Source organism: Schistocerca nitens, chromosome 1, assembly GCF_023898315.1.
Source record: "Schistocerca nitens isolate TAMUIC-IGC-003100 chromosome 1, iqSchNite1.1, whole genome shotgun sequence".
NCBI classification, from domain to species: Eukaryota; Metazoa; Arthropoda; class Insecta; order Orthoptera; family Acrididae; genus Schistocerca; species Schistocerca nitens.
This window is the reverse complement of record NC_064614.1, coordinates 929626513-929644976: the sequence shown is the minus strand read 5'-3', so window position 1 is coordinate 929644976 and position 18464 is coordinate 929626513. Positions and strand designations below refer to the sequence as shown.

General features: G+C 39.2%; 1 protein-coding gene across 1 annotated transcript in view; it reads right to left on the bottom strand.

Annotated features, from left to right (window-relative positions):
- Positions 1-11671: 11671 nt before the first annotated feature.
- LOC126193324 (translin-associated protein X) overlaps positions 11672-18464 on the bottom strand; it is a 53362-nt gene continuing 46569 nt past the window's right edge. The window contains exons 3-4 of the mRNA XM_049932677.1: positions 17637-17770; positions 11672-13394 (exon numbers count right to left, since the gene is read on the bottom strand). Coding sequence (XP_049788634.1) covers positions 12832-13394; positions 17637-17770 — 697 coding nt within the window. The 3' untranslated portion in view covers positions 11672-12831. The remainder of the gene's footprint in view (positions 13395-17636; positions 17771-18464) is intronic.

The following is an 18464-nucleotide window of genomic DNA, read 5'->3' as shown; positions in this document are numbered from 1 at the left end:
TCACATACTTTGTAGAGATTATTCTGGTGTGTTTAAATTCTCTATTCCACTAGCATTGTCAAGTCCTATATTCATATTCGGATCTCCGGGTGAGGACTACTCAGGAGGACGTCGTTATCAGGAGAAAGAAAACTGGCGTTCTACGGATCGGAGCGTGGAATGTCAGATCCCTTAATCGGGCAGGTAGGTTAGAAAATTTAAAAAGGGAAATGGGTAGGTTAAAGTTAGATATAGTGGGAATTAGTGAAGTTCGGTGGCAGGAGGAACAAGACTTTTGGTCAGGTGAATACAGGGTTATAAATACAAAATCAAATAGGGGTAATGCAGGAGTAGGTTTAATAATGAATAAAAAAATAGGAGTCCGGGTAAGCTACTACAAACAGCATAGTGAACACATTATTGTGGCCAAGATAGACACAAAGCCCACGCCCACTACAGTAGTACAAGTTTATATGCCAACTAGCTCTGCAGATGATGAAGAAATAGATGAAATGTATGACGAGATAAAAGAAATTATTCAGGTAGTGATGGGAGACGAAAATTTAATAGTCATGGGTGACTGGAATTCGAGTGTAGGAAAAGGGAGAGAAGAAAACATAGTAGGTGAATATGGATTGGGGGGAAGAAATGAAAGAGGAAGCCGCCTTGTAGAATTTTGCACAGAGCATAACTTAATCATAACTAACACTTGGTTCAAGAATCATAAAAGAAGGTTGTATACCTGGAAGAATCCTGGATATACTAAAAGGTATCAGATAGATTATATAATGGTAAGACAGAGATTTAGGAACCAGGTTTTAAATTGTAAGACATTTCCAGGGGCAGATGTGGATTCTGACCACAATCTATTGGTTATGAACTGCAGATTGAAACTGAAGAAACTGCAAAAAGGTGGGAATTTAAGGAGATGGGACCTGGATAAACTGAAAGTACCAGAGGTTGCAGAGAGTTTCAGGGAGAGCATAAGGGAACAATTGACAGGAATGGGGGAAAGAAATACAGTAGAAGAAGAATGGGTAGCTCTGAGGGATGAAGTAGTGAAGGCAGCAGAGGATCAAGTAGGTAAAAAGACGAGGGCTAGTAGAAATCCTTGGGTAACAGAAGAAATATTGAATTTAATTGATGAAAGGAGAAAATATAAAAATGCAGTAAATGAAGCAGGCAAAAAGGAATACAAACGTCTCAAAAATGAGATCGACAGGAAGTGCAAAATGGCTAAGCAGGGATGGCTAGAGGACAAATGTAAGGATATAGAGGCTTGTCTCACTAGGGGTAAGATAGATACTGCCTACAGGAAAATTAAAGAGACCTTTGGAGAGAAGAGAACCACTTGTATGAATATCAAGAGCTCAGATGGCAACCCAGTTCTAAGCAAAGAAGGGAAGGCAGAAAGGTGGAAGGAGTATATAGAGGGTCTATACAAGGGCAATGTACTTGAGGACAATATTATGGAAATGGAAGAGGATGTAGATGAAGACGAAATGGGAGATAAGATACTGCGTGAAGAGTTTGACAGAGCACTGAAAGACCTGAGTCGAAACAAGGCCCCGGGAGTAGACAACATTCCATTAGAACTACTGATGGCCTTGGGAGAGCCAGTCATGACAAAACTCTACCATCTGGTGAGCAAGATGTATGAGACAGGCGAAATACCCTCAGACTTCAAGAAGAATATAATAATTCCAATCCCAAAGAAAGCAGGTGTTGACAGATGTGAAAATTACCGAACTATCAGTTTAATAAGTCACAGCTGCAAAATACTAACGCGAATTCTTTACAGACAAATGGAAAAACTGGTAGAAGCGGACCTCGGGGAAGATCAGTTTGGATTCCGTAGAAATGTTGGAACATGTGAGGCAATACTAACCTTACGACTTATCTTAGAAGAAAGATTAAGAAAAGGCAAACCTACGTTTCTAGCATTTGTAGACTTAGAGAAAGCTTTTGACAATGTTAACTGGAATACTCTCTTTCAAATTCTGAAGGTGGCAGGGGTAAAATACAGGGAGCGAAAGGCTATTTACAATTTGTACAGAAACCAGATAGCAGTTATAAGAGTCGAGGGGCATGAAAGGGAAGCAGTGGTTGGGAAAGGAGTGAGACAGGGTTGTAGCCTCTCCTCGATGTTATTCAATCTGTATATTGAGCAAGCAGTAAAGGAAACGAAAGAAAAATTCGGAGTAGGCATTAAAATTCATGGAGAAGAAGTAAAAACTTTGAGGTTCGCCGATGACATTGTAATTCTGTCAGAGACAGCAAAGGACTTGGAAGAGCTGTTGAACGGAATGGACAGTGTCTTGAAAGGAGGATATAAGATGAACATCAACAAAAGCAAAACGAGGATAATGGATGTAGTCAAATTAAATCGGGTGATGCTGAGGGAATTAGATTAGGAAATGAGACACTTAAAGCAGTAAAGGAGTTTTGCTATTTAGGGAGTAAAATAACTGATGATGGTCGAAGTAGAGAGGATATAAAATGTAGACTGGCAATGGCAAGGAAATCGTTTCTGAAGAAGAAAAATTTGTTAACGTCGAGTATAGATTTAAGTGTCAGGAAGTTGTTTATGAAAGTATTTTTATGGAGTGTAGCCATGTATGGAAGTGAAACATGGACGATAACTAGTTTGGACAAGAAGAGAATAGAAGCTTTCGAAATGTGGTGCTACAGAATAATGCTGAAGATAAGGTGGGTAGATCACGTAACTAATGAGGAGGTATTGAATAGGATTGGGGAGAAGAGAAGTTTGTGGCACAACTTGACCAGAAGAAGGGATCGGTTGGTAGGACATGTTTTGAGGCATCAAGGAATCACAAATTTAGCATTGGAGGGCAGCGTGGAGGGTAAAAATCGTAGAGATGAATACACTAAGCAGAATCAGAAGGATGTAGGTTGCAGTAAGTACTGGGAGCGAAGAAGCTTGCACAGGATAGAGTAGCATGGAGAGCTGCATCAAACCAGTCTCAGGACTGAAGACGACAACAACAACAACAACAACATATTCATAAGTGTCGGAAAGAACCTATTCATTTGCCCAGAGTTCCTCCAGAATATGAGAAATGGTAGTTAATGAAGTTAATACATACTAAAGGAAAAACAGTACAGAGGAGTAGAGTAAAGAACAACATAATTAAGTGTCTATAACACGTGGAAAGGAAAATCTAGGTATTAACTACACAAGGACTAAATATAAAAACAAAGATGATGTGACTTACCAAACGAAAGCGCTGGCATGTCGATACACACAAACATACACACAAAATTCAAGCTTTCGCAACCAACGGTTGCTTCACCAGGAAAGAGGTAAAGACAAAAGGATGTGGGTTTTAAGGGAGAGGGTAAGGAGTCATTCCAATCCCGGGAGCGGAAAGACTTACCTTAGGGGGAAAAAAAGGACAGGTATACACTCTCTCTCTCGCGCGCGCGCGCACACACACACACATATCCATCCGCACATACACAGACACAAGCAGATTATATTAGTGTTGTGATGGATATTAATGTACATGATGAATATGTGTAAAATATCGCGTGTTCAAGCTAAGGGGAGGGATAGGTAGGGCTTCGAGAATTTCCGGGTAAATTCTAGAAACACTTGGCTCTCAACCGCCTCAATCACCCAATATTTTAATGGCAAAGGTGAGAGAGCCTTTTTACTGCACCACATGTCTGTGTGTGCAGGAAGGACAGCTGTCACGAGGAGCCAGGAGCTGTGTCAGACGAGTGGCAGAGCCTTGGAAGTTATATCAAAAAGTCAAAGAATGTTTGAATAATGTTCCTTGGTGTGTTGTGTCATGAGTATTGTTACAGAGACAGATGAAGCTTGTGTTATATAGAAATCTTTACTTTATGACTTGGCTCTGCATAAGGCAGAGCGTATGTAACTGTATGAATGTTTAGTAGATTCTGACATTTATCTGGGAACTAGTTGGCTTGCTGGAGTTAGTACAGTATAATTGTTACTTTGGGATAAGAATTGAAAATATATTATTGTTGAACTGCCAAACGTCTACGAGTACACAATTTATTTCAAGAATATAGAGCTGGTTAATAATATTCCCCTAAACCTGATGCAGTCTTCGGAGATGAATTAAATGGTGAGAGCAATGTAGCTGATAAGCCAAAGAAAAGGATCGGCTGCACGCACAATGTGTAAGTCAACTGGTAGAGACATGTGAGTCATGCAACCCAACACTGCACTGTCTCTTGTCGTCCAAGGAAGTGTTAGAAGCTCTTGACTTCGTATATATCATCTACAATATCCGGCCATTCCAATAAATCCCTTCAATTGTCTTATGTTTCTAGGGGGTGGACACTCTTTAATGGCCTTTATACATTCTGGATCGGGTTTAATTCCCTGTACTCCTACAACATGCCCTAAAAACTTGAGATCTTGCCTTGTAAAATGCGATGTAGATAATTTTACTGTAATACCCTTTTCTTTAAATTTTTTTCAGGGTTTTCCTTAAGGTTTCACAATGTTCTTCCCATGTATCAGAGATTATAAAAATATTATCCACATATATTATTAATTTTCTTAACAATTCCCTTCCTAATGCCTCGTCCAGTGCGCGTATAAACACAGATACCAAGATATTTAGTCCAAACGGTTACACATTAAAATGATACGATTTCCCATCAAATAGAAATGCTGTATACTGCTTCAATCAGGATGTACCTGAATTTCCCAATACCCACAGTCAGGTCCATCGTGCTAAAATACTGTGCTTTCTCAAATTTGGACAGTAATTCATTGATGTTAATTGGTCTGTCTTGTTCTGTCTCTATATGCTTATTCAAAGTGCGCACGTCCAGCACTAACCGCACACCTCCTGTAGCCTTTTTTACCACTACTAAAGGGTTATTCATAACACTCCTACTACGTTCTATTTCTTCCTTAACCACTTCTTTCAGGCTTACCGGTATCAGATAGGGTCTACACAAAAAAGAAGAAGTATTATCTTTGATCTTAAATTTACATACATAGTCACTAATACTACATGGACTATCAGAAAATACCATTTAATATTCCAATAGAAATTTAGATAATTCCAATTTTTGGTCATTGGTTAACATTTGGGGATTCATTTACTTTGTTTCATACGTCAGCTCGGTGTGATGCATGACTTACGTTTGCAATCTCTGGTGACAATTGTGCTGTTGCTGTTGCTGTTAATTGTAACCACTGATTCTCAGTTATTTGTTTACTGTTATAGTGGTCCGTCACAAACTTTACACAATATTTATCATCACCTATTCCAAGATAAAGAAAATTTTCCTCAACATTCAAAATGACGTTAAATTTTGGTAGTCTGTCTATGCCAAACAACACATCTCTTGATATTTTCCCCCTACTAAAAGTGTCTCATGAAATGGGACATTCTCAATTATGCAATTCACATAGGTCTCATGTTTCACAACTTTACTTTCAGTTCCAGTAATGCCTACTATGTACACTCTTGTTACCAGTAATAGCGGTAAGTTATGTTTATTCGTAATGTAGTAAAGAAACCACTAGAAGTAAGTGACACTTCACTGGCAGAATCAATAAATATGTTGACTTCAAAATATTCTAACTTTCCAACTATAACTGGTTGTGGATTAACGGTAGTTAAGCTAGGTTCTTCTAGCAACAACCATTCTTTGGTCGGTACTTTATGCGTAAAGCTAACATATTTATTATAAACTAGGCCTCCTAATGTATTTCTATGACCTGGACTCCGGCCCTGGGTCCAGATCGTATAACATTTTCCTCATTGTTTGTAATCACTGGCTGGTTACCAAACCGGGGTATTACATTTCCACTTTGTACTCTGTTGTTACTAGGTACAAATTCCTGTGACATTACTGAGCCTATATTCGAAGGTGGATGTTTCTTTTGATAACTTTCGTTACCACTATTCCGACTACACTGGTGTACTCTAGCTAAATTAGCTTAATGTCTCTTATGATTACTATTACTACTATTGTTATTTATTCGTAAATTCTGACTTTCACTTTGATGTACGTTCTCATTCCTGTCTTTGTTTAGGGCATCAAGTGCATCTACAAAGGATAACAATTCTTCTATTGTCTTCCACCCACTGCATAATATATCTTTCCTAGTGCAGATAGGTAATCGCCTTATTAAGATCCTAACTAACCCTTCTTCCACCATGGGTTTATCTAAGTACTATGCCCATGTCAAATGCCAGTCAAAATTCCTTCTCATTGTTCCCCATGTACTTTTATAATACTTTAGGTCCCACAAACCAGATAATAATTTTTCTTGGGCACTCGCTGACCAATACTTCTTAAACTTTTTCTGGAAGTCGGCCCAAGACGAAAAATTCTCAATGTTCACAGTGCCTCATTCTTAAGCCTCTCCTAAAAGGTACCCTACTGGGAATTCTATCTTTTTTGAGTCTTCCCAGTTTTTGGGCAAGGCTTGGTTAAACCATTTCAGAAAATGAGTTGGGTGTACATCCCCATCTGACTTAAATTTTGGAAACTGCCTGGATAGTCCTGAATTTGCTCCCCATAGTAGGTCAGTTATTGCCTCACTGGTTAACACCACGTTAGAAGAAGTCACTTTTTTATCTACCTTATCCTGGATAAGTTTGAATTCTTTCCATAAACTATCAATGCCTTTCCTCGTATCATTAAGTTCGAAAACTAAATCTGAAGAAAAGTTGTTAGGGGTTACCCTCTCGGCCACTTTTCTGTCTATCAACTCTTCTACTTTTTCCTCCAGATTGCTTATATTTAAAGTATCTGATGTCACTAGTTTCTCCTTAAAATTCCTTTCCATGGTATCAACTCGAGTGTTGACACCTGCAATTTGAGGTTGGACAAAAGGAATTAGGTTATCCTGTTTCTCAATACTCTCCTTCAGGGTGTGCAACCTCTGATTTCAACATCTAAGGTAACATTGCATACGCTTTGAAATGATCCTAATTTTTTGACAAGTTCCATTTTTACATTGTTACATTTATCTTCAATGTCAAATTCTAATTTTTTAATTAAATCCTGAAGTTGCTCATCCTGTCTCTGGTTAAATTCAGTAAATAGATGTTTCAAATGGCTCTGAGCACTATGCAACTTTAACTTCTGAGATCATCAGTCACCTAGAACTTAGAACTAATTAAACTTAACTAACCTAAGGACATCACGCACATCCATGCTCGAGGCAGGATTCGAACCTGCGACCGTAGCGGCCGCTCGGCTCCAGACTGTAGACCCAGAACCGCACGGCCCCTCCGGCCAGCAATAGATGTTTAACGTGAGTATTCAAAGAACTAGTGAGTTCACTCTTTATATCTAACTTCAGATTTTCTACTTATCATTTTAAGAGTCAAATTCAGTCTTTAATAGAACTATATTCGCTGCTTGACTGTTCAAGGTTTCACTCTGAGGATTTAAACTAGAATGTACTAAACCTATTTCCCTCCTTAGAGCTTCATTCTGAGCATTTAATTTTTCAATTAGAGTGGCTGAATCAGCCTTCTGGTCATCAAATCTAGCATTTAGTTCTTGTCTCAAAGTGGTTAAATTTGCAGTCTTTGCATCTAATTTTTCATTTAAACTTGCAAATTGAGCATTTGACTCTGTTCTTTGGTAACTTAGAGACTTAGTGCTTTAATTAAATTTGCTACCTCAGTTCAGTCTGGCATTTCCTTTGTTACAGTCATTGCCATGGCTGGCTCTGAAGTTTGTTGCTGTCCTTGATCCATAATTTTATTGATCTTAGACCTAGTAATCATCTGAAGAAAATTCACCACTGAGTACAATAACTACACTTTAAGTTTTATCATTCACTCATCCCCTCAACTTTACCAAAAAATTATTGTTCTTCACTCAACTGGCGTAGAGTTCTAGGTGCATTGGTGAGCAGATATGTAATCAGCCAGCAGTGTCGTATGTCAGTTTCAGCACCGTTGTCGGTGAGCGGATGTAGAGTCAGCACCAGTGAGCAGCAGATGGTGCAGTTGGTGTCGGTGGCTGGTTACTGCATTGGTCAGCGCGATGTACATGTGTGAAGACTGCTTACTCTCCACACCCGATCTTCTTAGTCAAAAAGTTGAGGTCTTCTCTCCAGTTTTCTCTGCTATTACTTTCTCACGTCTTTTACAGCGTTGCACTCGCAACTTTCTTCCATTTGTTTATTAGACTCAATACGATTACTGGAAACAGTTCTCGTATGTTGTTAGGCTTGATTGCTATGGCAACAACTAACATCTTCTTTCTGTTTCTCTCTTTAAATTCCCATTTTCTTCAGGTCCTGTCACTTAGGTTGCCACGTTCTAACATTTTTCGGACGACAAGAGACAGTGTGGTATTGGGTTGCAAGGTGCACACATTATCTCTCAATTCATTTAACTTGCACGTTGTGTGTAGCTGATCCTCTTCTCTGGGTAATCAGCTACATCGATCTCTCACAAGCTTCTTCTCCGAAGACTATAGCTGGTTAAGGGAATTTATTAAAATACTTCTCTACCCTTGAAATAATTTTTGTACTCGTATAATACATTTCAGTTCAATCACTTTATATTTTCAACTTTCACAGATAACAACTTCTGTAAGCTAACTTATTCCTTACACGATAGACTCATTTACACATATTCAAATAGCATACACGTGTCTTGTTTCGTTCATAACCAAGACGTGAAATAATTCAAAAGTCTCTATTCTCAAGCGAGTCCAATACATAATGTGCATAGCAATCTCTCTTCAACTGTTTAATAGTCTTTTTTTTACAATCATCACAGACACTAACAGATCAAAGAATACGACATAATTATTTGTTGAGTTCTCCTCACGTCTCATGTGGCGCTGGCAGCAAACACTTGTCATCGTCAGTGACTCGCCCTCTTACAGTCTTCTAATACGAGTGTAATCCCAGAACTAAAGTCTCCTATTTTTTTTATAAGTACATAGACCTGTTTACTTCTACAATGGTTTACATCAGTTTACAGTTTGAACATTTAGCTATTTTTCGACGTAATCACCATTTCTGTTGATGCATTTTTGTAGACGCTGTGGCAGTTTTTGTATGCCCTGTAATATTAGTAATTTTTGCCTAACAAACATTAATATATGCTCAATAGTAAATGCCTGATGGCCTGAAGTTATCGAACAATTGTAAAGTAAAAGAAATGAACCATCACATAGCAGCGACAGGATCTATTATTCTTTATCTTTGCCGTTCTTGCGCGGTGCCTGTAAATCTCTTTGTACATGTATCGATTAATGATATAAAAAAGAATTCTGTTGTTTCAAGACAAATGAGGCAATTGGTGCCTCACGGCTTACTGTTTGTATTCCATGAAAGGCGGACGCGGACTTGCTGCGTTCCGCAACGGTAGTTTATATTTCATGTGAAAATATTGAGTGAATATGCTAATCGTTATTTTGCCAATCAGAAAACACGTAGTTTCTTGTAACTGATTACAAACAGACAGCATCGAGAGGACTTTTTGACTGTTATGTATAAAGTATTAAACCACAATTGTCATCTATTGTAATTTAATATGAAAAGGTACGTAGCATTAAAAAAAGTGTGTTAAAGATAAGTGTGCTTATTTTAGTAAATTAACCTTGATGATTTCCATCTCCTCATTTACTCAATTGATAATTATTTTGTGTTAGTTCATCACCAGAAATTACGATCACGCTGATGGGCCAAACACAGCATGAGGCAGAAGGAACATTATCGTTTTCCTATTATTTCTGAACCAATTTTTTTAATTGTGTAGTGTTGCATTTCTTTTAAAGTCTATAAATCTTTTGGTCCCTTAGTGTTGTTCCGGGTATGACTACATCACCAATATAAAAATGCACAGAAATGATAATGTTTCTCTTATTCAGGTATTTAATGCTCAACGTATGTTGTTATAATAGTGTAACCAATCCCTAATTTTGTTGCCAAGTGGCCCACCAAAATATTCACTTTTTCGACATTTTTTCAAAAAAAAAAAAAAAATAAATAAATGAAATAAAATAAAAAAATCTTTTTCTTTTTTGAAATAAAATAAAAAAATCTTTTTCTTTTTTGCCCACCAAGTGAGCAACGCTACAGCCCATGTCATACCAGCTCGCCGCCATGCTGTTCAGAAAGTTATGAACCTCTTCTTTCACCTCGTCGTCTGAGCTGAATCGCTTTCCAGCCAAATGTTCTTTTAACCTAGAGAACAGGTGATAGTCACTGGGCGCCAAGTCAGGACTATAGGGTGGGTGGGTGATTATGTTTCACTGAAACGTGCAGGAGAGCAACGGTTTTCCGAGCGATGTGTGGGCGAGTGTTGTCATGGAGAATGTGTATGCCCTTGCTCAACATTTCTCTTCTCCGGTTCTGAATTGCCTGTTGAGTTTTTTCAGAGTCTCACAGTACCTGTCAGCGTTAATTGTGGTCCCAGTGGGCATAAAGTCGACCAACAATACCCCTTTCCAATCCCAAAAAACGGTTGTCATGACTTTACCGGCAGACTGTGTTTGTTTGAATTTCCACAGCTTCTGCAAAGAAGGCTGCCGCCACTGGCGTGACTGTTGCTTGGTCTCAGGTGTGCAGTGGTATGCCCAGGTTTTGTCACCTGAGTCCAGAAAGTTGTCCTGTTCGGCTGCAAGGCGGTGAAGAAATGTGCGAGAAGCATCAACTCGTTGCTGCATGTGGTCCTCAGTCAGCATGCCTGGCACCCATCTTACACACACCTTCCGGTAGTTCAATGTTTCCGTTAAAATTCTGTGAGCAGTGCTTTGGGAAACGTCAGGAACCAATGTGCAGAGATCATTCAGGGTGATCCGCCAATCTTCACGCATGCTTTGCTCAACCTTCAACACTGTCGCCTCAGAAACTGACAGACTCCCACTCCTTTGTTCGTCGTGAATTTCGGTCCGACCAGCTGCAAACTCTCTACACCACTTACTAACATTTTTGACAGCCATGCACGACTCACCATACACTTCCGTCAATTGGTGATGGATTTCAATCAGCAGTGCCCTTTACGTTCAAAAACCGAATAACTGCGCGCAATTGGCACTTGGCGGTAACATCCAATAGGATACTCCATTCTCAACAGCTGCCAAAACAAGACTGAGCGCCTCAGCACAGTGCGTGAAGCACTTTTCGTAGCTGTGTGACCAACTGCCACACAAACAGAGTTGTGTACTTATAAAAAAATAGGAGGCCTTACTTTGGGGATTACCCTCGTAACAAACTTCTGACCTGCACATACAAACACATGGATTGGTAGAAACGTTCTCACTCTCCCGCATTCGTACCTAAAATATCGGGTGTTCAAGATGGTGGAAGGCCGAGTGTTTCTAGAATTTACTACGAAATTCTCGAGGCACTACAATTCTTTAAAATGTGTGCCACCATGTCTTTTTCGTTTTCAATCACGTAAATCCCATTAACGTAGCATCAAAATGATGAAAAGAAATCTTTTACTGAATGGAGCATTATAAGTGATTAATTTCACAAATATGTGACATACGCAATTATACATATCTTAGATTTAACCTTATGTACTCTATAACACTGCACTATAGGTTACAAAATATGATTTTTAATTTTTTTCTTTCAAGTAGAAATTTATCCAAGAATTAAGGAGTTGAACTACCTGTGTAAAATACTGAGCTTTTATCAGTAATTATATTTTTAGTGTTTTGACACAAACCAAATTTTGTATAGCTCTGATAGTCGTTGACATATAAAAATGTGATGCACTGTCAGAAAAATTAAAGTAGCTATTTTTAGTACAAGAAATTAGGTGACACAGAATATAACAAAATATTGTGCAGCTGCTGCCACGTGTTTTATCCAGTACGTCTGCACCTCTTCAGCCAATGTGTCAACAATTAACACTCATATTTTCATCATTAATAGTATCCTGCCATAAAGAAACCTGTTTGTCTCTATAACTACAATAATCATCTTTGTGAAATAATCCACACTGCTATTCTGTCAAAAAATGCAGCCTGAGGACAGTAAATTCCGAAGATGTATCGATTTCATACTTCCACTAAATACTTTTTGCACAATTATCTGAAGAACTATTCTAGTCTCCATTGCCTGATACTATGATTTCACATTCTTTATTGCTTTCTGAGCCTCAAATTCAATACCACATACTCTTCAATGCTACCCATTTTCAGTCTCTTGTCATAAACAACAATCTGAAAATGATAATTTTCTTTTAATTGGAAAATGTGGACAAAATGTTTTAGAGTCAGTGTGATTTCTAATAGTAGCAATTGTGACCCAACTAAACTAGAAACTACATGCTCTCTCTTGCTTTGAAGTCAACTACATACAATAATTAATATAATTGGACATTTATAGGGGTTATTCAGTTGGTTAAGTACACCTTGGATTTTATATTCCTATTAAAAACTCATGACACTACTTAACAGCTTACGCTATTCGTACACACAATTTATGCAGATATAATCCATAGCTAAGCAAATATTTCATCATACACAGATGGCTACCATATGGTCTGCAAATACAATATACAGTAATGCTTAAACTCATCCATGTTCAAGTTGGTGAATATACTAAATTTCAGGTGAGACTATGTACAAGAGAAAAATGCACCATGTATTCACTAGTAGAAGTTTACTGCATGCCTAGAACTACATATTCAGTACTTCAGTCTTCGTAAAAGAAAAAATTCCAAAATTCCTTTTCAAACAAATAAAGCAATATAATATAAGATTTTATTTTGCATGACCAATAATACAGGCAGACATGGTGTCTGAAAACTTTTTCTCCAATTTTGGAAAAGACAGTTTCTTTCAATGTTGGTTTCAGCTGTAATGAAAACCACAAAGGCAGTCTGTTTTATCTTATATCTAGTAAAACCCTTCATCCTCTTCATGAATGAAATCATCCTGGGTTCCACTAAAAACATCAGCGAGCATATGCTTTGGAATCTCCGACCCCCGTACATGTATTGTGTAACAAGCAGTCTCCATTTTGGTCAAGCTTTGTCGTAAAGTGTAGAGCTTTCTTGTACATTCCTTAGGACCCATATTTCCTATACGCAAAAATCCCGTATAAATGTCCTTCACAAAAGCACATGTCTGAAAACAGCTTTCAATATAACCCAGTCCAACATTATTAATGCACTTGCGCATTAATTCTCCTGTGAGATCAGCAACCCCCAGTATATATTCAGTCTGTGGAACTAGACATATTTGTTTGTCATGAGAAGTGTTACTGCTGTCACCAGCACTATCCTTGTCATTACAGCTGTCTTCAGTCTTGCTTTCTTCATTTTCTTTACATCCTTTTGTTTCTTCGGCTTCTTTATCACTACAGAACACCAAATTTCTTTGCACATGGTTCCAACATTGCAGATCATTGATCTTAATGAAGTAGTAAAATGTTAGAGCTTCAATATATTCCTGCAAACCTAAAAAAGATAAAAAAAAAACTAGTAGTATCTTAGCATCATATCACTGGGACAGTTCAGAAAACAATGAGTGCCTCAATGTAAAAATAAATACATTCCTACATACATATAGTGTATGACACTTTGCATATAACAGATTCTTACAAATTATTTTTAATTACAATGCATGTTCATCTTTCCTCTGTGGATGTCAATATTTTCAAACAATATCTGTGAAGTAACTGAGTCAACTGTACAATTAGAAGTCCCTGTAATGCTTTGAAGTGAATACTTTGTTACTCAGAAAGGACAGGAGACATGAACATATGCCCACACTAGCCCTGGCTTCACACAGGTAGCACTAAGTTTCTACGACAGGACAGTGAGTTTGGCATAGTGGTAGTTTTGTTGATGGACTACTGCACAGAGTTATAAAAATTCAAAGAACAATGTCAGGTTATTAAAAACCATCACTTTTGTACAAGGTAAACAGTTTAAGAAGGGTGGTTCAAAAATTTTTTAGGAGCCACAAATGTTATCTGTTCTATATTTAATTGGTGTCTGGGGTGGCATCTTGTGGCAATGATGGAAGCTGTAAGCTACCAAGCCACCCAGTCTACCCAAATGCTGTGCCAGTATGACATAGTCTGCCACAAACTATGGTCACTTGTCAGCCCCTTAAATCTGGCACAAGCTACATTTTCTGTGCGACCTTTTTCTGCATTTTCAATGTAACGTAACTACGGAGCACCCATCTGCTGAGCATGATCAGTACCGTGCCACAAAACATTGGTATGAGCACCCCTACCACCCAAAGTAAGTATGGAACACTGTCTGCCACACAATATAGGTATGGACCATCCTCTACCTCGCAGCATCACGATACAGTACCCTCTGCTACATACAGTTGGTATGAAGCACCATCCACACTGCAACAAGGTACAATGCACCTCCTGCCATGCGACATTGGTATGAACCGCTCCCTATGTGCAACACTGGTACAGAGCACCCTCTGCTGCACAGTATTATTACAAAGCACTCTGCCACATAATATTAGTAAGAAGCACCCTTCGCCCACAACACTAGCATGAAGCACTTTCCATTATGCCGCGTCGGTAGAATGCACCTTCTGCCATGCAACATTCATACAAAGTGCCCTCTGTCACGCAACATTAATATGAAGCCCCCTATGTAATGCAACACTGATAGTGAGCACCTTGCAACATTGTTATTACATGCCCACTGCCACGTAATATTGGTCAGAACATGGTATGAAACACTTTCTGCCATGTAACATTGGTACAAAGCAACCTTCCGTCATGCAACATTGGTATGAAACAGCCTCCGTCACGCAATATCATATGAAGCACGCTGTGCCATGTAATATCACTAAGAAGTACCCTCCACAATGTAATATCAGTAATAAGTACCTTCTACAATGCAACACTAGCACAATGCACCCTTTGCAATATAACATCAGTAGGGTGCAACTTTAGCCTGCAACACCGTTACAACGCACCCTCTGTCATGCAACATTAGTAAGAACAAACTCTGTCTTGCGACATTGATATGAAACATCCTATGCCACACAAAAATGGTCCATTTTTTGCCAGTAACATTCGCATGAAGCACCCACTGCCACAATATTGGTACAAAACACCCTCTGCCACACACAACAGGTAAGGAACACACTCTAGCATGCAACATTGGTACATATCATCCTACACCACATACAACTGGTATGAAGCACTTCCTCCCATGTAAAGGTGCCTCTACTCCTGGGCAATTTCCCATGTGTTCTACATGTGTGCAGTCATTTATGGAAGAGGCAAGAAGGTGTATGCCCTGTTGCAAAGTCACATCTGCATATGATCTGTGAGCATGGGCCACCGAGGACAGTCTTAAGTCTCTCCCTTCCAAATGAGGAGACACCTGCAACAGACCTTCACCTGACTGTGGTACTCCCCATTTGGTGCTTTTATATTACAGTGTGTCATTCTTAAATTTCAGTTTTCACAAGCATTAATATTTTGCTTAGTGTTCGAACTTTGGCCGAGTGATCTAACGACAAACACATGAAATATTATTGTGCATTTCCTTTTCCTGACTTGTTAATTCTGCTTACTGTAAATACAAAGAGAAACAAAATTACTGTCTACAATTCCTCATAAATATTAACAATACGAAAACAACGAAGATAAACCCGAACAAAACAAAAAGTCTGTGCATGCTCATCCGATGAATAAATGTTGAAGGATGTGTAGGTACATGGTGAAAGACCCCTCAGATAAAGTTCAAATTTATTATTATTAAAAAAAAAAAAAAGAAAAGAAAAGAAAACAGTATTATGTATTTTTACTGAAGTGAAATGGAGCCAAGTTGCGAGGATTTCTTCATTATTTGAGACGCACTGGTGTCCTTGGAGTCAGCTCCCTGCATCTTCAATTGAAACGTAAAAGAGGAAGACTGAATAGCACAATTTCTTACACACAGAACATTTACTAATAATGTGATTGTACTATACTTAAATTTTTTACATACACACACACCGAAGCTGTCCTGGTTCCTCTATAGAGCCACTTGTTTCACAAATACACACATCAAAAAAAGTTTTTCATCACCTCGGTTCCAAGAGTTCCGGAACCTGTACAGAAAACTGGAATAGAAATCAACATAAACATCATTTCCACCCTTTTTATTGCTCGTGAAAACCACATATTGCATGTTGTACCACCATACAGCGAGACCTTCAGAGTTGGTGGTCCAGATTGCTGTACGCACCGGTACCTCTAATACCCAGTAGCACATCCTCTTGAATTGATGCATGCCTCTATTTATTGGGTTATACTATCCACAAGTTCATCAAAGCACTGTTAGTCCAGACTGTCCCACCCCTCAATGGCGATTCGGCATAGATCATAGATCCTTCAGAGTGGTTGGTGAGTCACATTCGTGCATAAACAGCCATTTTCAATCTATCCCAAGCATGTTCAATAGGGTCCATGTCTGGAGAACATGCTAGCCACTCTATTTGAGCAATGTCATTATCCTGAAGGAAGTCATTCACAGGATGTGCATGATGGGAGTGCAAATTGTCATCCATGAAGACGAATGCCTCACCAATATGCTGCCGATATGGTTGCACTATCAGCTGGAGGATGGCATTCACGTATCATACAGACATTTTGGCGCCTTCCATGAACACCAGCAGTGTACGTCGGCCCCACATAATGCCAGCCCAAAACAGTAGGGAACCTCCACCTTGCTGCACTCACTGGACAGTGTGTCTAAGGTGTTCAGCCTGACCGGGTTTCCTCCAAACATGTCTCCGATGATTGTCTGGTTTAAGGCGTAAGTGACACACATCAGTGAAGAGAATGTGATGCCAATCCTGAACAGTCCATTTGGCATGTTGTTGGGCCTATCTGTACCGTGCTGCATGAAGTCGTGGTTGCAAAGATAGACCTTGCCATGAACGTCGGGAGTAAAGTTGCACATCATGCAGCCTACTGCACACAGTTTGAGTCATAACACGACATCCTATGGCTGCACAAAAAGCAGTATTCAATATGGTGGCACTGCTGTCAGGGTTTGTCCAAGCCATAATCGGTAGGTAGTGGTCAACCACTGCAGTAGTAACCCTTGGCCGGCCTGAATGAGGCATGTCATCGGCAGTTCCTGTCTCTCTGTATCTCCTCCATATCTGAGCAACATTGCTCTGGTTCACTCCGTGATGCTTGGACACTTCCCTTGTTGAGAGCCCTTCCTGGCACTCCTTCATTATCAGTGGTCTGACGTAGTTGAGGAAGAAGAGTATGGAAATTGGATAGCAACAATTCCAAGTTTAGTCTTGTAAAAGATACTCCCAGTAACTGATGATGTAGACACTGCAAATAACAAGGCCCTTACCCTGCTACATACTAGGAATCAAAGTTTCACAAAGAATGATCACCTTCCTTACTTTGAAGAATATACTTCTGAAAAAATTAGAAACCTTAGCAGCACGTGCCTCTAGAGTCTACCAGAAATGCACATCCAAGTACTTTTTGATTTGAAAGTCAAATTGGAATCTCAACATTTAATAATAATGGTATTTTTCCATTAGCCGTCAGCCAGTCCTCATATGATACAAATCCATATACTGAAGAAACTGCTCCCACCTACCCAGCTAGTGCAAACCCATTATATAGCATCAAATAACAAGTATGCCTACTCAAACAGCCACACAGGAGACATGCAATGACAGAATTTAATTATTCTCACCTGCTGTGTATGCTCGAAGAAACTGATACGGGTCTTCTCCCAACAACTGCTTGGCAATTGCTTTGAACTGTGTTACCTCCAGCTGGCGCAATCGTGTTTCTGCTTCCTGAAGAACAGACTGTTTCTTGCTCTCTCTAAAATGATAATAATACAACAATTAGCTGAACTAGAAAATTAATTATGAACTAGAAGCCACAACTATACGTATGTGATCTTGTAGGCTTTCCCAGCATAATAATTCTTAGTAATTCAGTCAGGTTTGTTGCCAGATCCTAAATTCAACATGATTCAATACTTCTGTGATCAACATGTCAGCCATCTTTAGGAGAGATGCTGTTGTTGCTGCTGCTGAGTCCTGCCGAAAACTGATGACAAGGTTGGAAACTGTCAGCCTATACAGGCCCTGGTACCTTACAAGCCCCAAGCTCTGCCCACCACAGTTGCTGCCTTGAAGACTGGGGCTTGTGGCATCACCTATAAATTGAACACCAGCACCAATGATGTATTGTACTCAGAGCCTATCCTCAAACAGTCAGGACAGTCACACCATAGAATTTTGTATTTCTAGGCGAGATAGTACAGGGCTCTATGCACTACTAATAGGAAAACCCTTGCCTCTGTTAATCAAGTTGTCTGACAAGCCAATTTCAATATTCTTCCCTACAATAACTGCTAAAAAAAGGGGGGGGGGGGCATACTGGCAACACTTCCACCAATTTTTCAGGCTGTTGTAGCCTCATGTGACATCAATGTTTCCACCCATCTGTTCTGAACTGTGTGAATTGACTGGCTGATGTAAGCCTTCCCATTCTGACAAGGGATATTGTA